The sequence below is a fragment of the Botrytis cinerea genome, chromosome 1 (genome assembly GCF_000143535.2).
Source record: "Botrytis cinerea B05.10 chromosome 1, complete sequence".
In the NCBI taxonomy this organism is placed as follows: domain Eukaryota; kingdom Fungi; phylum Ascomycota; class Leotiomycetes; order Helotiales; family Sclerotiniaceae; genus Botrytis; species Botrytis cinerea.
Window position 1 is genome coordinate 3,746,514 of NC_037310.1, and position 25,694 is coordinate 3,772,207.

Sequence of the window (25,694 nt, forward strand, 5' to 3'; positions counted from 1 at the left end):
GCACTAGCGCAAGCGCCATCACGGTCACATGATCATATCACGACAAAATAGAATCAAGATTTCTGTGATATATTTTTCTACATACGAAAGTAAGCGCTACCGAAAGAGCTAGTCTCTTTGCATTGGAAACATGTTGGTGATTGTAATGAAGAATCGAAAGACATTGGTGATTTTAGAACCTTGCTTCATAATCTACCATTGCTCATGTACTTGCCAGGCCGACCACTAGGATGTTCCGCCGACCATCTTTCGATGCTGCATTATGTAGCATTCAGTGGCGCATAAGCACTAATAATACATCAACCCGAAAATGGTTTCAGAACCACAGGCCGCTCCAACCACTTGCCGAATAATCACTCGGGCACAAACCGAATACCCCTCATACTGCGCCGCTTCAACAACCCTGCAATCAAGAATTGTTCGACACTTCGGTTCAAAATGATTCTATGAATAGGTATAGATTAGTTCACATTGCAACGTCCGAGGCAGTTGGTAACAAACACCGGTTTTCGATTAGGTCCGCAAGCAGCGAGCTTTTACATCCCATTCAGCGTTCGTTTCTTACACTTGCTCCTTTCTTTAGCTACCTTTCTATTGCAACACTTCGCCTATAGACATCGGAGTAGCCCTGTTTCTGGAAAGCTAAATCAACACAATGGGGAACTTAGCTGAGGTGATTTACGCTCACGGGCTGCTGGCCGTCTCACTTACTGCAATTGTATACGTATGTTCTTCTGCGCGTAGGTGACTATACAAAGCGTTGACTAGATCATGTAGTTGTTTGCGGAAGCTATCTACAATATTTACTTTCATCCATTGGCCAATGTTCCAGGTCCATTCTGGTGCAAAGTCTCGGGTTGGCCTTCTTGCTATCAAGCATCGACCGGGTATCGTCATATTTGGATTTGGCAAAATCACGAGATTTACGGTCAATTAAGATATAATCCTTCGTTCATCACCATCTACTGACCAGTACAAGGTGACAGATTTCGTTATCGACCAGATGGAGTCCTGGTAGCCACCCCCAAGGGGTACCGTGAAATTTACAATTCCAAGGCGAATGTGAAGAAGGCCAAGTGGTACGAGGTCTGGCGGAGAAACAATGAAGATTATAATGCGTTAAATACGACCGACCCTCACAAACATATGGTGCTGCGAAGGCCCTTAAATAGCGCCTTCTCAGAAAAATCGTTGCGTTCGTCAGAGCCCTTCATTATCAAAAATGTTGACCGCTGGATTGAACTCATGCTAGATGGTAAAAAGACCGAAGGCACAACTGAGTGGGCGACACCGAAGAATCTGGGCGGTGAATGGGTTGACTACCTTGTTTTTGACATACTAGGCGATCTGTGTTTTGGAAAGTCTTTTGAGACAATAGAACCCAAAGAAAACCCACTTCGTCAGATTCCACATATCATTGGCGAATATTTACAGTTCATGTATCCGGTAAGAGAATACCATCCACCATTGAATAAGGGCGACACCAACCTATTTGCTCCGTAGATCTCGAATTCGCCCTTTCTTAGCACATGGGTTTGGTTCAAGCCTCGCGGCATTGATAAGTTACTCGCTATGGTTACTCCGAAGCCTGTGATCAATTTCTATAAATTTCTAGAAACATGCGTAGAAGAGCGTGAGAAGCAAGAGCAGAGCACAGAAAAAAATAGGCCGGAGAATGAACGGAAAGATATGTTCCACTATTTGTTCCAGGCAAAAGACTCTGAGACTGGCGCTCCCGCCTTCAATCATACCGAACTCGTCGCGACAGCCAATCTTCTAGTAACAGCTGGCTCAGATACTACTGCCACTGCTCTTTGTAGCGCATTTTTTCACTTAACACGAAACTTGCATATCTACGAAAAGCTTGCGAAAGAGATACGAGTCACCTTCTCTTCAGCCGACGATATCCGCTCTGGTATATCTCTTTCCAACTGCCAGTATCTGCAAGCCTGTTGTCTTGAGGCTATGCGAATGTCACCAAGTGGACCATCCGAGCTTCTACGCCAAGTCCTTCCCGGTGGTGCTGAAGTTGACGGTCACTGGTATCCAGAAAACACTCTGATCGGTGTCCCAAGCTACTCATTACACCACCACCAGGAGACATTCAAAGATCCATTCGTCTTTCGACCAGAGCGCTGGATAGAAAATGAGGAACTAGGCATCTCTGCCGAGAATGTTGCCGCTCTCCAAGAATCATTCAAACCTTTTTCTATCGGTCCTGGCCAGTGTCCTGGTAAGAATATTGCTTTGCTTGAGATGTATGTGACTTTGGGTAGGACGATTTATGGTTGCGATGTTCGTCGACCAGTTGATGATATATCGAACCGTGGATCTGGTAGACCTGAGTATATTTGGGGACGGAGAAATAAAAACCAGTATCAAGTTGTCGACGCCTTTCTTGCTCTGAGAAATGGACCAGTAGTTCAGCTTCGTCGAAGAGAAACTTCATGAGCGATTCGGAGATTCGGTTTGTTGGTGAAATCGGGCAGTGTTTACGCTATATGTCAATGCCATTATGAGATCTCCATTCTTTCCCTTCACAATTTTTATGAAATTCCGGATTATTTTGCTTGAAAGTACTCATAAAGGGCTTAACCTATATGGATGTTGAAGTGGAGAGCTTGGCATTCCACAGCCATTTCCGACGCTCCCACTCCCACTCCCAATTTATCCAACTGCCAACTGTTATATTGGCTATCCAGACTGTCGGGACAGTGGCGTGGATGTTGTCATTTCAAACGGCAAAATATAAACGACTGAGCATGGTTCATCCACACCGCAGTTCTGTAGCTAAGCAATTTAGGATCACCCGAACCTCAATCATTCCAACGCACGAAATGTACGGGGACATTAGTAGATGCACAGATAAGCCTTTCCGGACTGAAGCCGGAAATGGTCTGCGGAAAAGTCCACAAATGGGGAAGGCCATATTAGGGGTGAGATCTAACAGCGGCGCAGCACTTGATTGTTGCATACATTTCGCCAGAAATGATATGGTGGGGTAATATTTGAGGGACGTTGAACATACTCTCATCATTCACCAATTGATCATATGGACGCTTTACCGCATTAGGCATGGGCTTAAGCTCACCTGAGTGAATACATGGTACACAATCGTTTGTTAAATTCTGCCGTTTCCATTTGGATACAGTGCAAAATAACTGTTACTTAAGTTGGTGCAGAAGAATTCAAGAATTCCCAACGTATATTATCGTCCATACGGTCATCGCTGTGCTTTGTTCATCAATTATCCTGTATCAGCTTCCAAAAGTCAACATGGCATCAGATGAAGACAAAGAGGCTGTGAAAAAGCTTATGAGCTGGACACAGAAGTTCAGAAAGGACAAGAATCATCTCTTTTATGCTCCAATATCACAGCAACAAGCTATCACAACGGCTGACCAGCCAGCTAATGGACCAGTTTGGGCCAGTAGGACAATTCTACCAGCTCCGGAAGATGATTCCATTATCACTGCCATCACCGAGGCAATTTATGATCTTGATGACGGTTCTTGCACAGACTTAGTTGCTACATTAGCTGATGTCCAGGTACAGTGGAGCGGGTTTCGATCCGGAGTTGGTAAACGCGAGAAGGAGCCGAACATTAGTGAGAGAGACAAGTACAAAGGTCTCATGAAAGATACACGATCCAAGACAACCATTCTATACGTTCATGGGGGACTCAACTAGTAAGCCCAGTCATACCCAGAGAAGATGCGTGAAAGTTAACCTTCGATTATCCAGCTCCGGAGGACCAGCTTCTGTACGTGCAGTTACATCAACTCTAGCTCAACTTACCAAAGGCCGCTGTCTTGTTCTCGAACAACGACTGGCTCCTCAGAACCCTTTCCCTGCACCTTTGATCGATCTTTTGGTAGCATACCTATCACTCCTCTACCCACCTAAGGATGCTTTTCACGAAGCAATCAACCCTGAGGATATTGTGATCGCGGGAGAAAGCAGTGGAGGTAACCTATGTCTTGATTTTCTCCTTTTGCTTCAAAATTTCCAACAGAGAAAGCCCCGCATCAGCTTTCACGGCCGTTGTGTTTCAATCCCATATCCTGCCGGTTTTGCGACCTTCTGTGCTCAAGGTGATGCCACGATGTCTTTGTATGTATATTTCTTTTCATTGTTGGATTTGTAGTAAGAGATTCTAATGTAAAAAATTGAACTAGCCCATCATATGCGCAGAATAAAAAATACGACATCATAGACGACATTCACCCAACACTCAGCGATACTATAACGCCGGATCCTATCTGGCCTAGCACGCCTCCGAGGTCACATATTTACTCTCCTTCGACGAACCTAATAACACATCCTTTGATCAGCCCGGTTTCCTCCAAGTCATGGCCTTCCATCAAGCCACCGCCAATGTTTTTTGCCTATGGCCAGGAGCGTATGCTCGATGAAGGAAGGTTCATGGCCAAGCAAGCTTTCAAAGCCGGTGCTTCAATACAATTTCATCAATATAACGCGCTTCCTCATATATTTGCATTTATCGCACAAATACCTCAGTCAGCTCACCTCTTTACTCAATGGGCGCAGTTCTGTCGAAAATGTGTTGAAGAGCCCCATAAGATAGATTCCAGTCGATATTATGTTCACGAACCTGTGATGGGTCCACCTGGTTTCAAGACTATCCTTCGCGATATTAGTGATGAGAAGCAATTCACGGATTTGGAGTATGAAGAGGTACTAAAATTGATGGATGGGAATAAAACGAAGATGAAGGTTTGGAACGGACCAAAAACGAAGTCATCATTGTAAATTAGATGGGATTTCAGAATCTTATTTTCCTCCATTGTTAGCCCACTGGTCACTATAGTCAAACAATGCTATGTAGCTACTTCTCTAAGGGATATTAGCCCAAAATCTCAAGACTTTTTCAAAAAGCCCACCAAGTTGCCCACCAAGTTGCCCATGATGAGTCTAATATGACTAGGACTAATGCTACGTGATAACCTTTGCTTCACAGAAGCCGATGTCATCAATCGCGTAGAAACGCTAGAGAGAATGGAGTATACGTATTTATCGCATTAAAGGTCAGCAATATAGATAGAAAACCCGACCAAAGGTTCAATGAGTTGAAAGAGTGATTTCACAAGCCAAATACAATTTTTAAGTATACATAAGATGAGGAAACGATAGGATGATGATATGAGATGAGATGAGATTCCATTTCGTTAACGCGTTTCTTTTTTGCTTGCTTACTGTAAACTCGATTAGAAAAATCAGCCAAGGAGAAGTGCAATTTATGATCGGCTTGAACTCCAATGCCATCTCTCAAGGAGCCAACTATTCATTCATTCTTCGCCAACCCTCTATATGACCTTTACAAATTGCCAAGTAGTTCCTCCAGTTTCGGTCTCAACCAGCTCGTTCAATCCATCACCATTCCTTTTGATATCCATCTTCCAAAGTTTGGACCAATGTCTTGTCAACAGCAGATAGTCTCCGTCCGGATGTTTTCTCACACAGAAAGATTCATAATCCTTATGGCGAGTGGCTTTAGCATAGAACTTCCCACGCCCGTCGTGTCCTATATATGTTCCCGATATGCAGTTGCGAAACCCAAGCCAGCCGTCCTTCTCGACGCAAACCCAATGGCAACCTCCCATCCCGCTATCGGGTTTTAGTTGTAAATTGCCATCTTCGAGGGTAATCATTTTCCCATAGCCTCGTTTGCGGATCATAAATATTCCTCCAGGCTCAGGCACTGCATTGTCGATGGTTTTGCCGAAATAATCATCGATGGAGGAATGTGTAGGGGTAAGTATCGGGGATGTTGAAGTTGTTGGAGTTGTGTCATCTTTCTCAAATACATCGCTCATCTCGGGCATCTTGAAAGGCATCTTCAAAGGCATATTCAAAGGCATATTCAGAGGCATAATTCAGGCTGAGAAGAATGTTTGCTTCGATTGTATACGAAGAAGTTTGGCTGACGAGGCGAATCAGGTTGGGTTTTGAACGATGGAGCTATCGATAAAATGAACGTTAGAAAGACATACACACAAATCATAGACCTCCAAATGTAATCGGCTTGTAATCAGGGCAACGCACACAGCAAACAGAGTAGCTCCCAGCACGACTGACGTAAACGATGCTCTGCTCGATCATATGTGATAACACAGTTGGCGCCACAGAAATTGAATCGGATTTTGTTCAATTAAGAAACAAGAATTAATTAGTTCTCTTTATCTAAATATATAGCTAATGAGGTATTAGAAAGAATAAAATTTCATACATTAAGCAAAAAGAATCAATCAGCATATTCTTTTATTGTTCACCCCTCCAACTTCTATAAGAAATGGAATACAAGATAAACACATCAGTTTCGTAGTGATGTAACCATACTCTTGTCCAACAACGACTACCTGCATGATATGCAACACCAATAGAAGCCTTCATTTTTTAGATAAAAGTTGGTGTTGTCACCGTGGACATCCAATTGGTACCACCAAAACAATTCCAGCGAATACCAGTGAGGAAAGGATCAAGAAGGAATTTGATCGACAGATCAACCTATCTATACTTTGGCTGGTAAATGTTCAAGATTCTGATTGGGAGTTTAGCTGGAATACGTGACTCGTACCAGAGAGGAAATGGTGATAAATAACACTCGTGACTTGTGGTGGTGTTCGCCAATCCAAACATGACAAACGCAATCCTCACTTATCACTCATCAATCCCCCACGGAAAATGAATCTCTATCTCCGCCCCTTCTCTTCCCAGGTTATGTATCTAAAAAAAAATAGACTTCTACTTTATTAGCTACCAACAATCATCCTCAATACACCCCCCTATCCTAGCCCTAGCCCAAATCCATCTATTATATGACCCCGCCTTCCCCACCCAACCTACAAACCGAACCCCATCAATTACAATTGTAATAAAAAGGCTAATCATTCGCATCTCTTTGGAATAAACCCTTACCTCACATCGCCTATTATTATCCTCTCATTTCCTCACTTCATCACACCAAATTAAACCATAGCACACACACCACCACCAAAACTAATAATTTTAAATCGAATATTAGGAAAGAAGCGAAAGAAGAAAATTAAGTAATATTAATATATTTATTCTCTAATAGAGATGAATAGATCTTTTAAAGATTTCTCTTCTCTTTAGCTTTCTTATTCTAGTTATTTAATCTCTATTAATATGCTCTAGTATATGACCTTAATATAACAAATATTAATAAATATATAAATGAGTCTTTTTGAATTAAAGTTAGAAATGCATTATAGAACAGTCGATAATCAAGAAATGTTATATTAGAAGTAAGATATATTAGTATATTACTTAAAATTGTATACATTTCAATACAAATGATATTATAGTAGTAAAATTATACTCTTTTTTCATAGAGATAAACTTTTTATAGACTCTTTCCAACAACCGATAGTAATTTCGAAAGAGTTCTGTCAGTATAGTTGGGAATGCAATGCAATGACAACACCCCAATATGGTTCGCTTACAACATGTGTGAACATTCATCCCCGCACGCGGGGTGACGCTAGGCATGTTCCGATGCAAGCCAGTGAACTGTGGAGCAATTGGTACGGAATGACGTCTCATTATCTTTTTGGATTAAGGAACCGTTGCGGTTGAGACAGAATCTCTGCAGGTATCAAACTTCATCCAAGCATATGAGGTACTGGCAGGACATTCATATTGATGGCATACGAGAGGGATGCTGCTTACATGTAAACAAATACTCTCTTTTCTATTAATCACAGATTTTTTCTTTTAAAACATCTCATATCGTATTTCAGACATGGCAACCCCAATAACAGTCGGCGCGATCGGTGCGACTGGCAACACTGGTCAAACAGTGGTCAATGGCTTGCTTGCTTCGTCGATAAATTTGGAACGTCAACGGCCACTCACTCCATGTGTGGCTTAAGGGGTGTACTATACTGATAGCTTTGTGTAGGTCATCATATTCTTTACACGACAGTCCTCTGTAAATAGTCTCGCCAATCAACAACTCGAGCATAGAGGCGTCCGTATTGCTGGTTATGACTTGACCAATCCCAAACAACCCTGGTTGATCGTTTAAAAGATATTGATATACTCATCTCCTGTATCACTTGGGAGCATTTGGAGCACCAGACTCCATGGATTGAGACTGCGAAGGAAGCAGGTGTGAAGCGGTTTATGCCTTCAGAGTGACTTGTCCCTGAAACAAAAGGAGTCATCGATATCAAGGATGAGGTATTATTTCCCACAGCACAGCAGAATGCCATGACTAACGCTACATACCAGAAACTCGAAATCCTCGCTGCGATTTAGCGAGCGCATCTACCACCACACCGTTATTGACTTGGGTTGCTGATACCAGGCTTTCGCCCCTAAAGTTCCATCAGGTAGATCGGATCATGGGCATGGCGGGTATTGGAATATACGTTGCCAATATAATAGCAGACCCTCGAATTCTGAACCGTCGCGTGCTCGCATACACTGAGGTATTGAATATAAATGAGATCTGGGACGTGATGGCCACAATCTAGTGAAAAAACACCACCGAAAAACTACGTGCGTCGATTCTTTAGTTTTCACAGTATTTAGTCAATATGTCTGATTGTACAATCATTTTACTAATTTAAAATTTTACAGCTGAGCGAAATAGAGACCAAGGAGATCATTAAGACGTGGTATTGATCAATTACAGCTCATACACATTTTCTTGCCTCTACTATTGAGTCAAGAACCAGAACTATAAAATATAGATAAATATGCATTCATATCTACTCTCTCACAGTTAATAGAATAGTTTATAACCATTTATACAATTACTCATAACAATTTACGTCATACCTAGTACATCATTCACACCTTGTATATTTCCCATTCTCATCCTCATCTCTTCACCTCTTCACCTCTTCACCTCTTCACCTCTTCACCTCTTCACCGAATATCCAGTAAATAATACAATACGATCTACTCATTAAATTCAAACCGCTCAACTTTAAAACCTACAAGGAAACCACACACAAAAGAAAACCTCTCATCCGCATACATCTCATCTACTAACGCAATCGATTCTACTCAATTAATGTCAACAGGATACTCTGCATATAAGTATAAGTATGAATACAAGATAAAAATACAATGTTTATGAGTACAAGTACAACGAAATGACCAGTTCCCACGCATCTCTATATTTACTCCAAATCTTTTTTCCTTCATCTTCTTCACATCTCAATAGTATATGAATCATCTTTCTCTTTCCATTCCGCGCCCATCCAAGCACTCTCTCCCTCTCTATCTACCCACCCCCTCTCAAACCCCATGAATCCCACCCAACATCCCAAAATAGAAAATCCCAAAATAGAATTCCCCAATCCATTCACTTACCACCTATCACTTACCTCCTACTCATCTCTAAGAAAAGTAAATCTCTCTCTCTTCTTTTCTCTTCACTATTAGAATATATATATATATAACGTAACGTATGGGGAACTCGGACATATGGGGAACTCGGACACTTTTAGCCCATCACCAACTTGAAACCGCAATAACTTTTATTATGCATACCCAATCACCTTCTACATCTGCTCAAATTGAAGAGAAGCTTCAAAAGGCTATAATTTCACTTCAATTGAAAGAATTTAAATCAATTAGAAAGGCTGCAGAGCATTTTGAAGTCCCTAAGTCTACCCTAGCTGATAGGCTGGCTGGGAAGAAAACACGTTCCCAAACCCACGAAATGGCTCAAATTCTTTCAAACGCAGAAGAAAATACTCTTGTACGATGGATTTCACGACTTACCATCACTGGATTCCCTGCTACACCTATGTTGGTGAAGGAAATGGCCGACGAAATTCGTCTTCGACGCGTTCGGGTCGCGTCATCTCGAAATCCTACCTCGACAGAAATTCCACCTATAGGCCACGAATGGATCTATAGATTCCAAAAACGACATCCAGAACTTAAAACATGCTATTCACGTCAATTAGAGTCTAATCGGGCTAAAGAAGCAACTCCGGAGAATATTCAGGCTTGGTTTGACGCGTTTCGCACGCGTCTCATTGAGCGAAAGTATGAATTAGATGATATGTATAATATGGATGAAACCGGATTTGGAGTTGGAAGTACTCAAAGTACGCGCATTATAGTCGATTCTACTCAGAAGTCGAATTGGAAAGTTACAGCTGGCAAGCAAGAATGGATAACTGCATTTGAATGTATCAATGCAGCTGGAAATGCTCTATCACCTATGGTCATTTTCAAGGCTCAGAATACGAATTCTGCATGGATTCCAAAGGACACACCTCAAAGCTGGCAGTTCTCTACTAGTACAAATGGATGGACCTCAAATAGCCATGGATTAGAATGGTTAAAAAGGGTTTTCGAACCAGAATCCAAGAAAGTGTCAGGTGACCGACCTCGACTTTTGATCATGGATGGCCATTCAAGCCATATTACAGGTAGCTTTATTGCTTTCTGTATAGATAATGATATCGATTTACTTATATTACCTCCTCATTGCTCTCACTTGCTTCAGCCACTTGATATTGCGGTGTATGGGCCAATGAAACGATATCATGCTTTAGAGGTCGATCGATATTCTCGAGCTGGTGTAAAGCGAATCCAAAGAGCTGAATGGGTAGAACTCTTTCAAAATATCAGAAAAAAAGCATTGAATTCTTCTAATATTAAAGCTGGCTGGAGAGGAGCTGGTTTAGTACCTTTTGCCCCACGAAAAGTACTCGATTCATTACCATTTAACTCCTCCCAGCAACCTTCTACTCCACAAATGAGAACCCCCAATCAAGACCTAGACTTGTCTATACTCAGGAGTTCTCCTCCAGATGGAACAGAACTAAGGCAAGCAAATCAGATCTTTAATACAGCTCTAGCAAGCAGTGGTTCTCCTGCATCGCCAACTCGTCGATATGCCAAGAGAATGACTAGGCTTGTAGAATCTCAAAATGCTGAGATAGCCCTACTTCGGAAACAGCTCTCTGATGCTCAGGAGGTAATTGAGACTCGAAAGAAGAGAACTAAAGGCAAAAGAGTCAAATTACAAGGTCAATTTGTCTTTAGTACTAAGGAAGTATTGAAAATGGTACGTGAGGCGGAGGAAAAACCGAAGGAGAAAAAGCCACGAGGACGGCCACGCAAACGCCCAATTGAAGAATCAGAAGAAGAGATTGAAGAAGAAGAGCTAGAGAATAGTTCAAGTGATTCGGAATTGGAATTGGAGGATTGTGTGGCTCGTAGAACAAGATCGCGTGTAGAATAATTGAAAAAGTGTCCGAGTTCCCCATATGTCCGAGTTCCCCATACGTTACGTTATATAAATAAAAATAAACTTTTAATCTACCTATATATCTTACTACCTCACCACCTAATCAAAACTATGCAAATTATAAAAACACAACTCATAATCCTCATAATCGTCAAGATCACTCATCCACTCACCTATCTATCTATCTATCTATCTATCTATCTATCCATCCATCCATCCATCTATTCATCCCCCTCCCCTTACCTCTCCCACAACCCCCATAACCACACCTCCAACTCCAACTCCCAACTCCTCTTTCCCAGCTCCCAACCCCCTACCCCACATCGCCTATTATCATTATCACTAACCTAACCCATCATCACTAACCTAACCTATCACCACTAACCTAATATCCTACCATCATCATCAATCCAACTAATATCCCATCATTATTACTTTAATATCAGCATTAACTCTATCTAATATCCCATCATCATCATCATCATCATCATCATCATCAACCCAACTAATATTCTATTATTCTTACTTCTCTTCACCTCACCTTACCTCACCTCACATCACCTCACTCCTCTCCTCTTCACTACCTCCACGCCTCTTCACCATCTCCTTTCTCCAGCCTTATCATGAAAAATCATAAAAATTTAAATTAATTAATGAATCAATCAATCAATCAATCGATTGAAAACTAGATAGATGATAATGAATGATAAATCAATCAATGGCAAACGAAAGGCGCCTTGCGTACCTACCTATCTGTCTATGGAAAGGGAGGGGAACAGCAAATAAGGTACCACAAAGTAGGTATCAAGCAAATAGATATAACAACACACATCACACATGTATATCACATCACACACACACACACACACACACACACACACATCACATAATCAATCAAGCAAATGAAATTGATGAATCAAGTATATTGTTCATCAATAATAAATTCAACCAACACAACACAACGTTTGGGTCACACACACAATTTGAATCAATTAGGATTCAAACGGGAGACTCACCAAAAAACCAACTTCCTTTCCACCAAATTCCAATCCAGCCAAAGAAAAAAGAATGAGAAAAACGATAAAAATGTATCTGTAAACCCACGGCAAAATAGCCACTCATTCAATGATATCCCCATACATATCCCTAGAATCCTTTATTATAAAGGAAACACGAAAGAAGTTAAACCATCCCACAATTCCATACCAAACCATTCCAAATATCAAAGTGTGAAATAGAAAAAAAAAGAATATAACAATACTTTTCGAACCAAAGAAATCCACAATTATAGCGTCATGACTATTGCCCCTGTGCGATAGCTGCTACTATAATCTCCTTGAAGTAAAGGGTACCCAAAATCCCTTCCTCCAATCCATGATTGTGCCGGCGACTGAAAAGAGACAGTCATGATTATCCATTTAAGTTCTTCGAAGAGCTTTTTCTTTCCAGTGAGCCACTTCGGCAGTTAACCTTGTGATTTCATCTTCAAGTTCTTCCATTCTTTGCATTTTTCTTTGACGAGACTTTCGAGCAGCAAGAGTGTTACGAGCACGTTTCATTGCGACGGTGTCGTTAGAATCCTCGACGATGATAGGTGGTAAAGCTTTTGATGGTTTTCGAATACCAGAAGTGGCTGACATGGGAGATGTTGCGGATCCAGATTTGCGACGGGTATCCTTTTTAGCATTTAATTGTTCAGCGACTTCGAGTTCTTCTTCTACTAATAAAGGAGAGTTGGTGGCGTTTGCTTGCTCAAAGTTCTCCGCATCTGGGAAGAGAGAGAACCAAGCATCACCTGTTTGAACAGTGGTGTTGTCGTTCAGTCCATCTTGACCGACAAAAGGCGAATCTTGGTATTCGAAAGCAGGGGACTCGTTGTACGTTGATGGAGTAGTCAAGTTTGTAAACGCAGCCGAGTTGGGAGCAGAGGCCGTGGCGAAGGAATCGCGAAGAGAAAGATCTCGAGGTGAAACGAAACTCATGTTGGTGGTAGAGCTTGAAGACGACAAGTTGTTTATTGGATCATACATTGTTGGAATGGCTGGGGAAGAAAAGGCCGAAGAGTATGAGTTTTGTGTCGAGGATCCACCCTCGAAAGGAGTGAATTCATCACCAAAAAGATCCATGTCTGAATGTAAATGTGAGTCATTGCGCAAACGTGCATGTGAATGATCATTAATTGAATTACCTTGGAAAGCCATGTTTGGAGTTCGCGGTATGCTCCCAGTTGATTGTGAAAACAAGGGTACTTGAGGACGAGATCGCTGAGGTTGTTGCAAAGTTGCAGGAGAAACAGGAGCAGAAGGGTAAAAGTGCTGATGCTGAACAAGCTGCGCAGGAGAGTTGAACCGATTGGTGAAAGCCGAGTTAGAAGAATGTCCGGTAGATTGTATGATCGCTGCGACTCTCTGATTCTGTAGCAATGGGGAAGCAGATGCGAGGTGAGATGAGTGACGACGATTTTGAGCTGTTAAGGCAGAGGTACTGGATAAACTAGGGGTACGATGAACGTTCGGTGTTCTGCTCTCGTAAAGAACAAAGTCCTGTTGCGGTTGATCTGGCTGAAGCGGATTGTTCAGATGCTGATTGTTGGATGGTTGATGTGTTGATGCCGGCAGGCTCGATGAATTGGAGTTGGGAAGCCATGGTGATTGAGAATCCGTGGTGAAAGAGGTGAACTCTTGTGGGAGTATTGTTGCGGTTGAAGGACTAAAGCTGCTGAAAGCGGTGCTAGAAGTCAGATTTTCCTGGAAGGGAAAATTTGGAGTTGAAGGGGGGTTGAGTGGGTTGGAAATGGTTTGATTGGTTGAGGAAGGAATATTGACTGATGGAGTCAACTGAGGAGTGATCTGGAGGATCAATGATTTAGAACATGTTGAATAACCTGTTCTCTCATGTAATGTGTGATTGTAATCAGTTATTTTGGCGGTGGTTTGGTGGTAATGATGGGAATGTGCTGTGGTGGTTGTGTTGTGTGGTTGAGAGATAAAAAAAGTGAAGAGAAAAATAAATTTTGGACGTGTGCCTGGGGAAAAGGATATTCTTATGCGACTTGTGTGAAAGTGTGGGAGCTTACTGGGAAGCAAATGGTTCCTACCGAGAAAGTTTATTTGCTACTTCTTTAGGAATAGAGCGATTGCATCTTTAATTATCCACGCGGGCGATGGATTTGATTGGACCCTTTTTCCCTCTGTGGCTGCTTTGGCGCACTCTCCAAATCTTAGAGACTTTTCCCTTTAGTATGTTTCGAGCTTAGTTCGCTCTCTGGAAGTATGAGTCACAGTCACAGGTATGGGTTCTTTGGTCTGTACTGTCCTCCGTAGCACATCAGCCGTCCGTCGTGAGGATGATGGGTGAGTCTCGTATCATAGGTTCAGAGGTTCACAGTTGGGGGGTGATGGTTGAATCGAGTGAGAGAGGTGTGAGATTGATGGTAGTGGTGGTGGCTGTGATCAAGTGAAGTCTGAGAGATCTATCCTTTTCTTTCTTCACATCATTTTACCTCACTTCACTTACCTCACTTCACTTCACTTCACTTCACTTCACTTCACTTACCTCACTTCACTTCACTTCACTCTACACAACCATCGTACCTCCAATCCACTTAAGATAAGGTCTCCCAGCCCTAATTTTTCTCTCTTCTCTTCGCTCTCGGCATGTTCTAAACTCAATTCTATTCTCTCTTCTTATTGACCATTCTTGGTAGCCTCCGCATCCCTGTTCTGCACCCTCACACCAAGGTTACGCCCTGTGAAAAAGCCCGACTCCATTTTAAGATGACATCTCATGCCGCCATTACCTCGAGGAGAGACAGACGTGTGATAGGGTAGAGAACGAAACATTTCTTCCACTGGGGCCTTTGGTTCAAAGATCACTTTTCCGGAGGGATTGATGTGAGGAATTGATGTGAGGAATTGATCTCTACAGATCCCGTACTGCAATCCATCAATTGTCAATTCGAGAACTTCGAACGAGGTGGTACTATGAAGATCTAGGTTGGGGAAGATCGGATTTCTTCAAGACCGACCCTCAGGCAGGTCACTTGAACCAACCAACATCAAGTCAGATGCCATTTTATATACACTAGTGCCATTTCTTGTAATGAGTTATATGAAAAAATAAAAAATAAAAATAAAGATAAAAATAAAACCACGATTCCACATGACCGTACGGTCCTATTTCCTTCTTACATCCGCTTCCTCCCTCCTCCTCCTCCTCCATTCTGCCTATATCCATATTCCGCCATGTTAAATCCGGCATGCATTTCTCCTCGTAGTTTTTCACGTCAAACCACACTCACTCTCTATTCTACAACACCCTCTACTTCCACCTCCCCCTCCACCTCGACCTTAAAACAGCAACACCCGCCGCGTCGATCATCCACCCATCCATTCAAATTTCAAACGCAGTAGCCCAAACCATCTCGCCGACCGACCGAAGAAAGCCGGCCGTAATAAAATGGAGAATTCTCTCTTTCTCCCTGGCTTTTCATACACGAGCGAGGCAGAGGGAAGGGGGGAGGGAAGGAGGGCCTCTTCAAAAAATTAAAAAAATTAAAAATTAAAAAAATTAAAAAAAATTAAAAAAAGATTAAATCCTTTGATCTGACTTGACTTGACTTGACCCCCCACTTTCCATTCCCATCGTGATGTGTTTCGTATGTGAGGTGGGTGTGTGGGTGGATTGTCTGTAAACGACGCCCTTTACTTTACTAACTTTACTTTATTACTCTACTTTGCAGCGCATCGCATCGCATCGCATTTTCCGTGGCATGCGTATACTTTGCCCTTTGCCCTTTCTTTGCCCTTTGCACGTATCCAGGACCCAGTAGCGTATCTCTCATTGATGAAATCTCACCTCACCTCACCTCTCGTACCCTCTCTTACCCGTTTCCTTGCATCGTACTCGGAGGGTCGGCAAGGCAGAGAGTTAAAACTCAAGTCTGCGTACACCTTTCCTCCCATTCGTCATCACCATCACACATCCTCCCCATCTCGCCCAATGATATGCATACCAAGAATTAGCTTCTAGGTATCGCGAGGTAGGTGGGTGTGGATGTGCTAGGTATGCGTATCCTCTTTGTAAGCTAAGCCCCCCCCTCTGTCTTCAAAATTTGATCGAATTATGGTTTGTTGGACGGAGGAATGGAGTATGTACGTACGTACGTAGCTAGCACGGGTAGATAGAAAGGTAGGTTGAATGTATCTTGGATTATGTATTGTGTACTCTGTCCTGTGTGTGCAAAAAGTAGAGACGGGGCAAGCTAGGTAGTAGTCAATCACAGGTAGACTCGTCTATTGATCCGTCCATCCATCTATTCATGCCCGCGACTTCCATTCCCATTCAGAAAGGAGGAACAAGGTATGAAATAATAGGTAGATAAACTCGTCTATTGATCTAGGTATCTATTCATCCATCCATCATCCATCCCCACGCCTTCCATTCCCCTTCCCTTCCCGAGCCTCCCCACCCCCCTGTCCAAAGAAAAGATTATCCTCCGTATGTCTGTATGTCTGTACTCCGTATGACTCACAAGGACCTCCCTCTGCATATGTACAGTGTCCACCAATCACCAACCACACATAACATACCCACACACCCACTCTCCCTCCCTCAAACCATCAATCAATCAATCAATCAATCAATCAAACGATGAAACGCTCACCCCTCCTCTCCTCCTCGATTTCTAAGCAGAAAAATATCATGTACGTACATCCGGATTGAATCTCTAAGAATACCGGTAGATACTCCAGAAATTATCAATCTCATCCATCATCTATTGATTCCATTGGCGAATCGATAATTTCAAGAACTGCCGCCTAGATATCTATCTCTGTATCTGCATCTGCATCTGCGTCAAATCAAATCAAATCAAATCAAATCAAGACTACACATGGTTAACTAGACTCGCTAGATAAACAAAAATTATCCTCTTACTGATTTATCCTTTTGCTTATGAAATCGTGCGTCCTCGTTCTTGCCCTTGTTCTCATCATTGTTATATATAGTTACACCATATCGTATTGTATTATATAACATTTCATTACATATCTGCTTACATATCTGCACATATATACACCATGTATATATATATATATATCGGAATGAAAACAAGCGATCATACATATCATGAGGCTCTGTTAATCTTCCCTTTCCTTTTGGTCTTGTGCTACTTGTTTATCTGTGTGTGTGTGTGTGTGTGTGTGTGTGTGTGTTACTTTGTTCTAAGAAGGAGAAAAGAAAAAAAAAAACATCGTCTTGGATTTTGAGAGAGGGTTTGCTTCTTGTTCTTGCTTTTGTTTTGGAGGGATTTGTGGATTGATGGGATGGGTCAAATCTTTTTGTTTTTTTTTGGTAGTGGGCACGTGGTTTTCACGTGTAGATTGGGAGATAGGTGTGTGTGATTACTGTGAAGATTATTACTGTGGTTGGATTTTTCGACTGTGATACTAGATTTCTTTCTAGAGAGGTTTGAAAGATCTAGATTCTTGCTTTACGTTACGCTACTTTACTTACTGACTTTGTGACTGCCCTTATTTTACACCTTCAAGGATTGAGTGGTGTGAATCACTATTGCTTATGAATATATAGGGCTGAATGCGGGGGGGTTGTTTCATTCGTTTGAAATGATGGTTCGGTTCGGTTCGGTTCGGTTGGGTTGGCGCTGTCTGGGTTTATAAGTTGGTGAGTCATTTGTTGATGCTTGTGGGGTATGTGTGTATATATATATTGAGGATGGATATGGATATGGATATGGATATGGAAATGGGATGGTGGAAAGTTTATTCTTGCTATGGGTTTAACTTTTGCTAAAGGGTGCCTGATGATACATGTGTATTTTGACGTCGGGGTGTCATTAGTGTGAGGGGGGATTATAGTATAGCATAGTATATCTATCCATTGTATCGTTTATTGAAACCTTCCGCAAGTGTTGGGGTTAGTATGATATGCGGTAGTACCGCACAATTAGAGTTTAAGGGTCTTTTGGGAAAACTTTATAGTTACTCGTTTTTTATTGGATTGATTGGTGGTGGTGGTGGTGTTGCTACACTGGGAATTTATATATTATTCTTTGGGTGGTGATTTGGGGTTTGGTTGGAGAGTTTTGAGTTTGTGGGATTGCATATGTTTTTGTGTGTTATTGATTGTATTGTATTGTATTGTACTATACTGTTACTGTTTGTTATGGATTTTCTACGTGTTTGGGAGAGAGACGATGAGTAGAGATGTAGAAGAGTTCTTAAGTCAATCATTCTGAGTCTTCGTGTCAAAGGCAAAGGATTCGTTTGGTGCGCAATGGCTTGGTTATTTATCCTACCAAATTTCATGAGCTATAGTAGACTCATGGGAGCTGGTCATATAGAGAATAATGGGTCCCATATAACTCTAGCGTATGAGAGATTCTAAAAATGAATTCTTGTACTCGGTTTGAAAGGCGTCCGATTTGCATGCGACCGCGTGGTATTGTTAACATGGCCAATCCATTCCGGCTCGAGTATCATCCATCTTCGCAAAGTCGACCGAGCCTCGGAGATATCAAAAGAATGTGTGAGAATGAATATGCATATCGCAATATGATTTTGGGGTCTTGGGTTTTCCTGGTATTGAAGGGAATTTCAAGGTCAGAGAGTTTCGCGTTTGGCTTGGGGAGTTAGTTTGGTATCCTGGGACTATCGATTTTATTTTTAATGGCTCAGTCGCGTCATCATGGATTCACGAAAACAATGAAATGGTCTCTGTACTCTTAGATACGCGAGCTGATGATTGGCATCAGAAGGTTCCTTCCTATTCATCGATTGAATGCCAAGTTTGTGATATCATACTTGCGCCAATTGGAGTATGTCCTTAGGAGGTGTGTATCTCGCGAGCGGGGTGAAATGTTTTATTCCATCTCTATTAAAGTCTTTGTCGAGTTCCGATCAGATATGGATCGTTAGAGAGGATAACAATAGATGGTATTCGGATGAAAGCTGGTAGACAAGGGAGTTGTTTAGAATTTTCTCGGGGAGAAAGAGTCAGTATCCATTCGATTTTGTGTCATCATAGCTCTCGCTTCTCATACTCAAATAGCATGTATGCAAGAGTTCAATGCCAAATATAAGAGGTCAACCGGGTCCATTTGCATCGGCAATGTTGATTTACTTGGATCACCATTCTTTTTCAGCTCTGGGGTTTTAAAACGACTGACTGGCCTTGATATTCGACTTTTCTCTATGTATCGATGGGTGGGAGGGCGACTCCTGCAAAATGGGAGATCGGGACACTAAATTACTCAGGCAAAATTATACGTTGAAGACACTAACATCCGAATATGAAATTATGAATTCGACATCAAATCAAATGCACAACAGATAGGTTTAAAGCACATCTCTCTACAGGATATAATATGAGTTGTAGGCTATAATGTATGCGCATTCAGAGGTCAAAGACTGAATGGGCCAACTCCCCCAGCTCTAGCACCACACGAGACATACTCTTCTAACGAGATATAGATCTGTGTGAATAATTCTAGAGCTATTGAATACCTGGACTGGATTTGGACTCGAAACATTGATTGTTTGATTTAGTAGCGAATATTACATAGACTATCTAGGTGCTTGTGTATTTTGATATCCCCATTTCCTACCCTTGCTGGATGGAGGTGGATTCATCAGGGTCTGTGCGTCGAGCCTAATTCTCCTTCCTTCATCCATATCGTGCACGTATTGTTAGATTGGCTTCACACCTTTTCTTCCAAATATTACATTACGCTACAATCCGAACTTACAAGAGAATTGCAGATATGATACTCTCTTCAGCTCTCTACTTGACAGATTTATATCTGCTAGACATAATGGCCACTCTAGATATTTTTTGGAGTCTCCAGCATGTTTTCTGGCTGTCGCAGGAATGTTTGTGAGCGGCTTCTACTGGCAAATAACGGTCTAGTGATATGATTCCTCACTTGGTCCTTGCATTTCTGTGCCGGAAAAATGTACAGCTGAAGATTTTGGGCGCAGCAGATACCAGATACATCGTGTTCGACGAAGACTGGCGAATCTTATTTGCAGTGATGTCTGCCAAATGTTCTTATTCTTCCTGCTTTGGCCCACCGCCTTAATTTTGCCACCAACCATGGCACACCCCACCTACCTCTCTTGTTGTCAGCCTTCTCACAGGTACCTCAACGTGGCGGAGGGACAAATGGATGTTTATCGACACTGCCTCAAAGCCATGCCGGTTTGACAGACTTGCCGTGATTGTTATGTCCTCAATCATGCTTGATAAAATTTGCTGAACGATGCATCTCATTCTCATATCGAAAACCTAACCCAACAAACTCATCCCCAAAATCCAAGGCGATCAAGACCTGAAACCTGCCTATTTCGATAGACCATATCACGATTTACGATTTCAGAAGAAAAGCTAGAGTTTCATATCTTGAGCTTTCCACGAAGATTGAATTGCAAAACGATTTCTAAATGGATCCCTACCAGTACCAATCGATCAATCTCGGTCGACCTTCTATTCGACTTCTCCAACTCCACAAAGGGCACTGGTCCGATAAAATTCGAGGTCATTTCATCAGTGCCTGGTTTGACGATCCTGATAGTATCATACCATATTCTGCACTATCGTATACATGGGGATACATTGACAAAGTGGAAGAGGTTATAATTGACAGCGCCAGAATCAAAGTGACTTTCAACTTACACATGGCACTCATGCATCTAAGATCTCAGGAAGAGGATCAAATCTTTTGGATTGATGCTTTGTGTATCAATCAAGAGAATTTCCACGAGAAAATCCATCAAATCAGACAGATGGGCGATATATACAAGAAGGCTGAAAAGGTCGTGATTTGGTTAGGTCGTGGGACTGAAGAAACTGACCTGGTGATGGATGCCATGAAGCGGCTGCGGAAGGCAAGTTTAAGTTGGCATTCAGCAGAGTGGAGAGATAAAGCCAGTGGTTGGGTCGATGAAAACAATGAACACTTGTCGAATTTGCGCGAGCAGATGAGATTGATATTGGATCGGCCATGGTTTCGAAGAATCTGGATCCTGCAAGAAGTTGCCAATGCTCGGCGATCAACGACAGTTCATTGTGGTAACAAATCTATCTCCGCTACGATATTTTCCCAGTTTCCGGCTCTGGTTGCTTTGAACCCACCTGTGCATGTTCAGTCAGTTCTGGATATAATGCCTGGAATCTCGCGAAATGAATCTTGGTGGGCGCAAGGTCAGAAGCTCCAAACATTAATACTGAAGTTCCGCGAAAGCGAGGCGACTGATGATCGAGATAAGATATATGCATTACTGGGTATGTCTTCAGACACGTATAGGAGTAACATTCTAAACTCCAAGTACGATAAATCATCCCAGCAGGTCATTCGAGAAGCCGTTTCATTCATATTATCTGAAAATTATTCTCAGCTGGTAGATGATGTGTCACTCTATCAGTTCATTGACTGGAGTTTGACAAAGTTTCTAGATAATATAGAAGATTTGGAAGGTGCTATGTTAATGGATGCGTTTGAAGGAGCAGAAGAAGGATTTCTCAAACTATTGATTGAAACAGATGTGTGTCGAATTAGCTCGAGAGGCTTTTTTGATCGAACTCCGGTGCATTGGGCCGTTCAAAGAGAGCAGCCAACCATTTTAAAGATGTTGCTTGACCCACCTCTGTGTAGTTTTGAGAAAGTAGACTCCTTTGGTCAAAACCCATTGTCATTAGCCGTTCAAACTGGAAACGCTAAAATTGTCGAGCTATTACTTGATGCAGGCGCAAAAACTGAGGATATTCATTTTAACGGTCAAACACCATTGTGGCTAGCCATTCAAATGGAAAACGCCAAAATTGTCGCGCTATTACTCGATAAATGCGCAGAAATTGAGGAAGGACATTTGATGCTAGCTGTTGAAAAAGAAATTGTTGATATTGTTGACCTACTTGTTCAGAGGGTTACTAAATCCAGAGCAAAGAATATGGCTGGATACGGCGAATCATTACCTAGACCATTATTATCGGCAATTGATAACGAGAATTACGATATTATCAAATTGCTACTTGACCATGGCGCGGAGATCAGCGTAAGGTACTTGCAGCTTCTTTTTACTCAATCCAGAAACAGAATTGTTGAGTTTTTGATTGATTACGGCGCTGAAATTGACGCAACAGCTTCGCAGAGCCAAACGGCACTGCTGTTAGCAGTTCGATTTGAAAAGATTAATTCGGTCAGATCATTAATTAAGATGGGAGTCGCGCTTGAAGTTCAAGAGTACTGGGGTCGAACGCCGTTGACGGTAGCTGCAGACAATGGACACTATGAATTAGTGAAACTATTACTTGAAAACGGTGCCGAACTTTCCAGTAGAGATGGCTACGGCGAAACAGCGTTAATAAAAGCGATCGTACTTCAAAATCAACAAATGGTCGAACTATTGCTTGAAAAGCATACTGAATTTCACGATAGAGAGATACACTACCGAGAAGCATTTACAACGGCGGTCAAATCCGAAAATAAGGAAGCCATCGAACTGCTGCTTGAGAAAGGTGTTGATTTCGAAAGAAAAGATGAATGGGGTGATACAGGATTATTAATGGCCATCGAACAAGAATATTCCTCCGCCATACGGAGAGGTGCCACACGGGAAAGTCACGCCATCGTTAAGTTGTTACTTCGGAGGGGCGCGGATATTGAAGCAAAGAATAAATTTGGCAGAACAGCATTGGCGGTCGCTGTTATGAATGGAAGAGTAAATATCACTCGGCTTTTAATTGGTAAGGGTGCGAAGCTCGAAACACAAGATGATATGGGAAGAACACCGTTGCAGAATGCAATGATTTCGAATGATTACTGGCTAAGTTATAATGTTCGGGAAGAAGTTGTTGCAATTTTGCTTGCAGAGGGTGCGGAGCTCGAGACAAGAGACCAAGAGGGGAAAACACCGTTGCAGAATGCAATAATTTCGGATTGGTCATGGACAAATGATTGGTATCGACAAGGGATTGTTACGCTTTTGCTTAAAAATGGTGCTAAGCTCGAAACACGAGATCAGGAGGGGAAAACACCTTTGCAGAATGCAATGGCTGCTTGCCGGGGGGGAGAGGCTTCAGAACTCGTTGCGCTTTTGCGCAAGTGGCAAAAGCGCAAGTGGAGTAAAATTTATGGAATTAGGATTGGAAGAAGGTCAAGATCACGCTTGTTAGCTAAGCTAGTATCGAAACGAAATAAAATCTGCTGTCGATTACGAGGAGATGTTGGATGATCTAGAGTTCTCATTATATCCTCGGAGCTATGAAACTGCTCAAATACTCTTCTTTCTGCAGCTGTACGCAACGGACTTATGATGGCAGTTGATCAATTGCAAAGCCATGTCTGTTTTTCAAATCTCAGAGAGCGGCCGGATATCTCCAACTGAGTTCATTATCTTACCCATGGATCGTCTCATTTACACTCCTGCTGTTGGTATGAAGTGGGTCTACCGTGTGTCCAAGTTTCACGCGACAGTGCCAGTTCATTGGGCTTCTTCCGATCAAAGCGATCATTTTGGGCCGAAGCTTTCAGTCTTAAATGTTTCACCCAGCAACTACTGAGTAGTGTTGAGATAAACGGGTGATTGACTGAGGTGGTGTGGGAAAACAAAGAAATCTTGATTGGTTATATGTCTATCGAGCGGTCATTTAGGGCTTAATTTCAAGCTCTTGGAAATAGGAAACTTTGGGAAATTGTTCGCGGGATCTTCTGTGGTTTTTTTTTGCTTGATTTTGGATTTTTGGGGAAGGTTGTGTGGGCAAGTTATTTCATCACTATTGTCTTAGGCGGGGAGAAGAATAAGAAGAAGTAGAAGGCTTGTCGAATCATCGTGTCGTATGAATGTGTGAGTGTATATGTTAGAGATACCTATTTCGAGGTGAGGAACGTAAGTGGATTTTTCAAGACATATATAAGCTTCGAGTGTTTGTATGTAAGTAATGATATGTTTTAGATGAGAAAGGAGCACCAGCCCAGAAAGAGAGGATATAATGATATTTACATGGTGTGGGATGTTGTGATGTGGCAGGTTTGAAGATGGTTATATATCGACATCGTTTCCCTACAAAGCTCCCGGCCTTCACGACCCTCGAAATTCTATTACGGGCTATACTAGTATCTCCTGAAACCACCGAGTTCTTCAAAGATGAAATTCTCCTCAATTCCGTGCCGTAAACTGCGCAGGACCAACCAAAGTCTGGTGAGCTAAAAGCCCGAATCTCCACTTCATAACCAAGGATTGATGAAGCTAAGAACCTTAGATCTTCCATTCCATCCGCAAAAAAATTGGGCTAATCCCCCATCCTCCATTCGAAACGTCGAGGTGACGAAAACCTGGCTCGATAGCTGTCTTCAAAATGTCGACAACGTTGCTATTATTAAAAGGGTCTTCAGGAGTCTCTTTTTACCAAGCAGTACCTGTGCTGTTTAATTTTTAGGGGTTTGATATCGATGCAGAGAAAGGTATAGACTCGCTCACCAACCGAATAGAGTTGCCATCCTTGAGTGGAGAGAAAGTTGCTATGAAAGAATCCGAAATATCGCGCGACGAAAATTCGCAACCACGAAAGTCTTTGAGGGTCTTTGCGATACACCCTCATCGATTCGAAACAGTTTAACTAAGCTTCTGGACTATGTGGACTTGTGAGTTATACATCCAATTGTGTATAAAGTCACTAACTTTATAGACGTTTACTCCACACGCCCCGCCTCGCCAAAAAGCATTCCGACCTTCAACAAATCTGACTGTTGTTGGAGCAGGTCAAAGTCTTTGGGAAAGCCGACCTCATCGGTTTATCAAATCACCAGCATCCGCACATCGAAGAAATACTGAAAGTCACTGGCATTGTTCCTACTCTCAATCGGTTAGAACCTCGTTCTTATCTGCAGCGCGCACACAATTATCTCATCTGGATATGGAGGCGTGGAATCAAGACGGCTAGTTTCAGCAGGTTAACACCAATCGCCAAAGCACGACCTGGGTCTCTCGACGAATCACTTGCAAGGATTCATTCCGACATCAGGTTCCTAGCAATGCGGTACTGGCTAGTTGGAGGATTGCTCAGAAATTGGTTGCGACGGCAACAACGATGAAGATTAGTCGACTGGAGAATTATGTTGCAGTTGTGTGGTTGAAATCGTCGAGGGAGAAGTGGGAGAAAATTACACAAGTGGGATTGATGCATCGTTTTAGAGCTCGGGCTTCCGATCGTTTTGATCTCAATGATAGATCCTAGGTTTCTAATACATATCTGATGTTGTTTAGAAGTTGTCTAACTACATCCTATGATTTTTCTCGTGTGGTGGCGGTGCGGTGCGGTGAGGTGCTGGTGATTATACCATTTTTCTGCTATTACGTTACGTTTTTGATTATCGGATCTATGTTATTATTGTCATAGTCATTCGTAGCAT

At 42.2% G+C, this 25,694-nt stretch overlaps 5 protein-coding genes across 6 annotated transcripts; 3 read left to right on the forward strand and 2 right to left on the reverse strand.

The window, feature by feature from the left end:
- Nucleotides 1–516: 516 nt before the first annotated feature.
- Nucleotides 517–2,681, forward strand: BCIN_01g10770 (hypothetical protein). Its single transcript, XM_024690934.1, has 4 exons — nt 517–724; nt 778–928; nt 980–1,446; nt 1,504–2,681. Exons 1-4 carry the CDS (start codon nt 656–658, stop codon nt 2,449–2,451), a joined length of 1,635 nt encoding a protein of 544 aa, XP_024546704.1. The 5' UTR covers nt 517–655; the 3' UTR covers nt 2,452–2,681.
- Nucleotides 2,682–3,152: 471 nt separating this feature from the next.
- Nucleotides 3,153–4,903, forward strand: BCIN_01g10780 (hypothetical protein). Its single transcript, XM_024690935.1, has 3 exons — nt 3,153–3,689; nt 3,745–4,113; nt 4,179–4,903. Exons 1-3 carry the CDS (start codon nt 3,277–3,279, stop codon nt 4,771–4,773), a joined length of 1,377 nt encoding a protein of 458 aa, XP_024546705.1. The 5' UTR covers nt 3,153–3,276; the 3' UTR covers nt 4,774–4,903.
- Nucleotides 4,904–5,156: 253 nt separating this feature from the next.
- BCIN_01g10790 (hypothetical protein) lies at nt 5,157–6,280 on the reverse strand. Of its 2 annotated transcripts, none has more exons than XM_024690936.1 (2): nt 6,067–6,280; nt 5,157–5,982 (listed from the first exon to the last, which is right to left on the reverse strand). In XM_024690936.1, the coding sequence occupies exon 2, from the start codon at nt 5,892–5,894 to the stop codon at nt 5,328–5,330; it is 567 nt and encodes a 188-aa protein (XP_024546707.1). In that variant the 5' UTR covers nt 5,895–5,982; nt 6,067–6,280; the 3' UTR covers nt 5,157–5,327. The 2 variants fall into 2 exon arrangements, with proteins under 2 accessions (XP_024546707.1, XP_024546706.1); XM_024690937.1 differs by lacking the exon at nt 6,067–6,280 and adding an exon at nt 6,015–6,066 and having other exon boundaries at nt 5,157–5,944.
- Nucleotides 6,281–12,169: 5,889 nt separating this feature from the next.
- Nucleotides 12,170–14,285, reverse strand: BccpcA. The gene is made up of 2 exons (XM_024690938.1): nt 13,455–14,285; nt 12,170–13,394 (listed from the first exon to the last, which is right to left on the reverse strand). The coding sequence occupies exons 1-2, from the start codon at nt 13,465–13,467 to the stop codon at nt 12,685–12,687; spliced, it is 723 nt and encodes a 240-aa protein (XP_024546708.1). The 5' UTR covers nt 13,468–14,285; the 3' UTR covers nt 12,170–12,684.
- Nucleotides 14,286–19,981: 5,696 nt separating this feature from the next.
- BCIN_01g10820 (hypothetical protein) lies at nt 19,982–23,665 on the forward strand. The gene has a single exon (XM_024690939.1). The coding sequence runs from the start codon at nt 20,728–20,730 to the stop codon at nt 23,515–23,517; it is 2,790 nt and encodes a 929-aa protein (XP_024546709.1). The 5' UTR covers nt 19,982–20,727; the 3' UTR covers nt 23,518–23,665.
- The last annotated feature ends 2,029 nt before the right edge of the window (nt 23,666–25,694 follow it).

Coding starts and splice junctions, on each gene's coding strand:
- BCIN_01g10770 (XM_024690934.1), top strand. CDS start 656: ATGGGGAACTTAGCTGAGGTGATTTACGCTCACGGGCTGCTGGCCGTC. Junction 725..777: donor CACTTACTGCAATTGTATAC/GTATGTTCTTCT, acceptor TAGATCATGTAG/TTGTTTGCGGAAGCTATCTA. Junction 929..979: donor GCAAAATCACGAGATTTACG/GTCAATTAAGAT, acceptor GACCAGTACAAG/GTGACAGATTTCGTTATCGA.
- BCIN_01g10780 (XM_024690935.1), top strand. CDS start 3,277: ATGGCATCAGATGAAGACAAAGAGGCTGTGAAAAAGCTTATGAGCTGG. Junction 3,690..3,744: donor GTTCATGGGGGACTCAACTA/GTAAGCCCAGTC, acceptor TCGATTATCCAG/CTCCGGAGGACCAGCTTCTG. Junction 4,114..4,178: donor GGTGATGCCACGATGTCTTT/GTATGTATATTT, acceptor AAATTGAACTAG/CCCATCATATGCGCAGAATA.
- BCIN_01g10790 (XM_024690936.1), bottom strand. CDS start 5,894: ATGCCTCTGAATATGCCTTTGAATATGCCTTTGAAGATGCCTTTCAAG.
- BCIN_01g10820 (XM_024690939.1), top strand. CDS start 20,728: ATGGATCCCTACCAGTACCAATCGATCAATCTCGGTCGACCTTCTATT.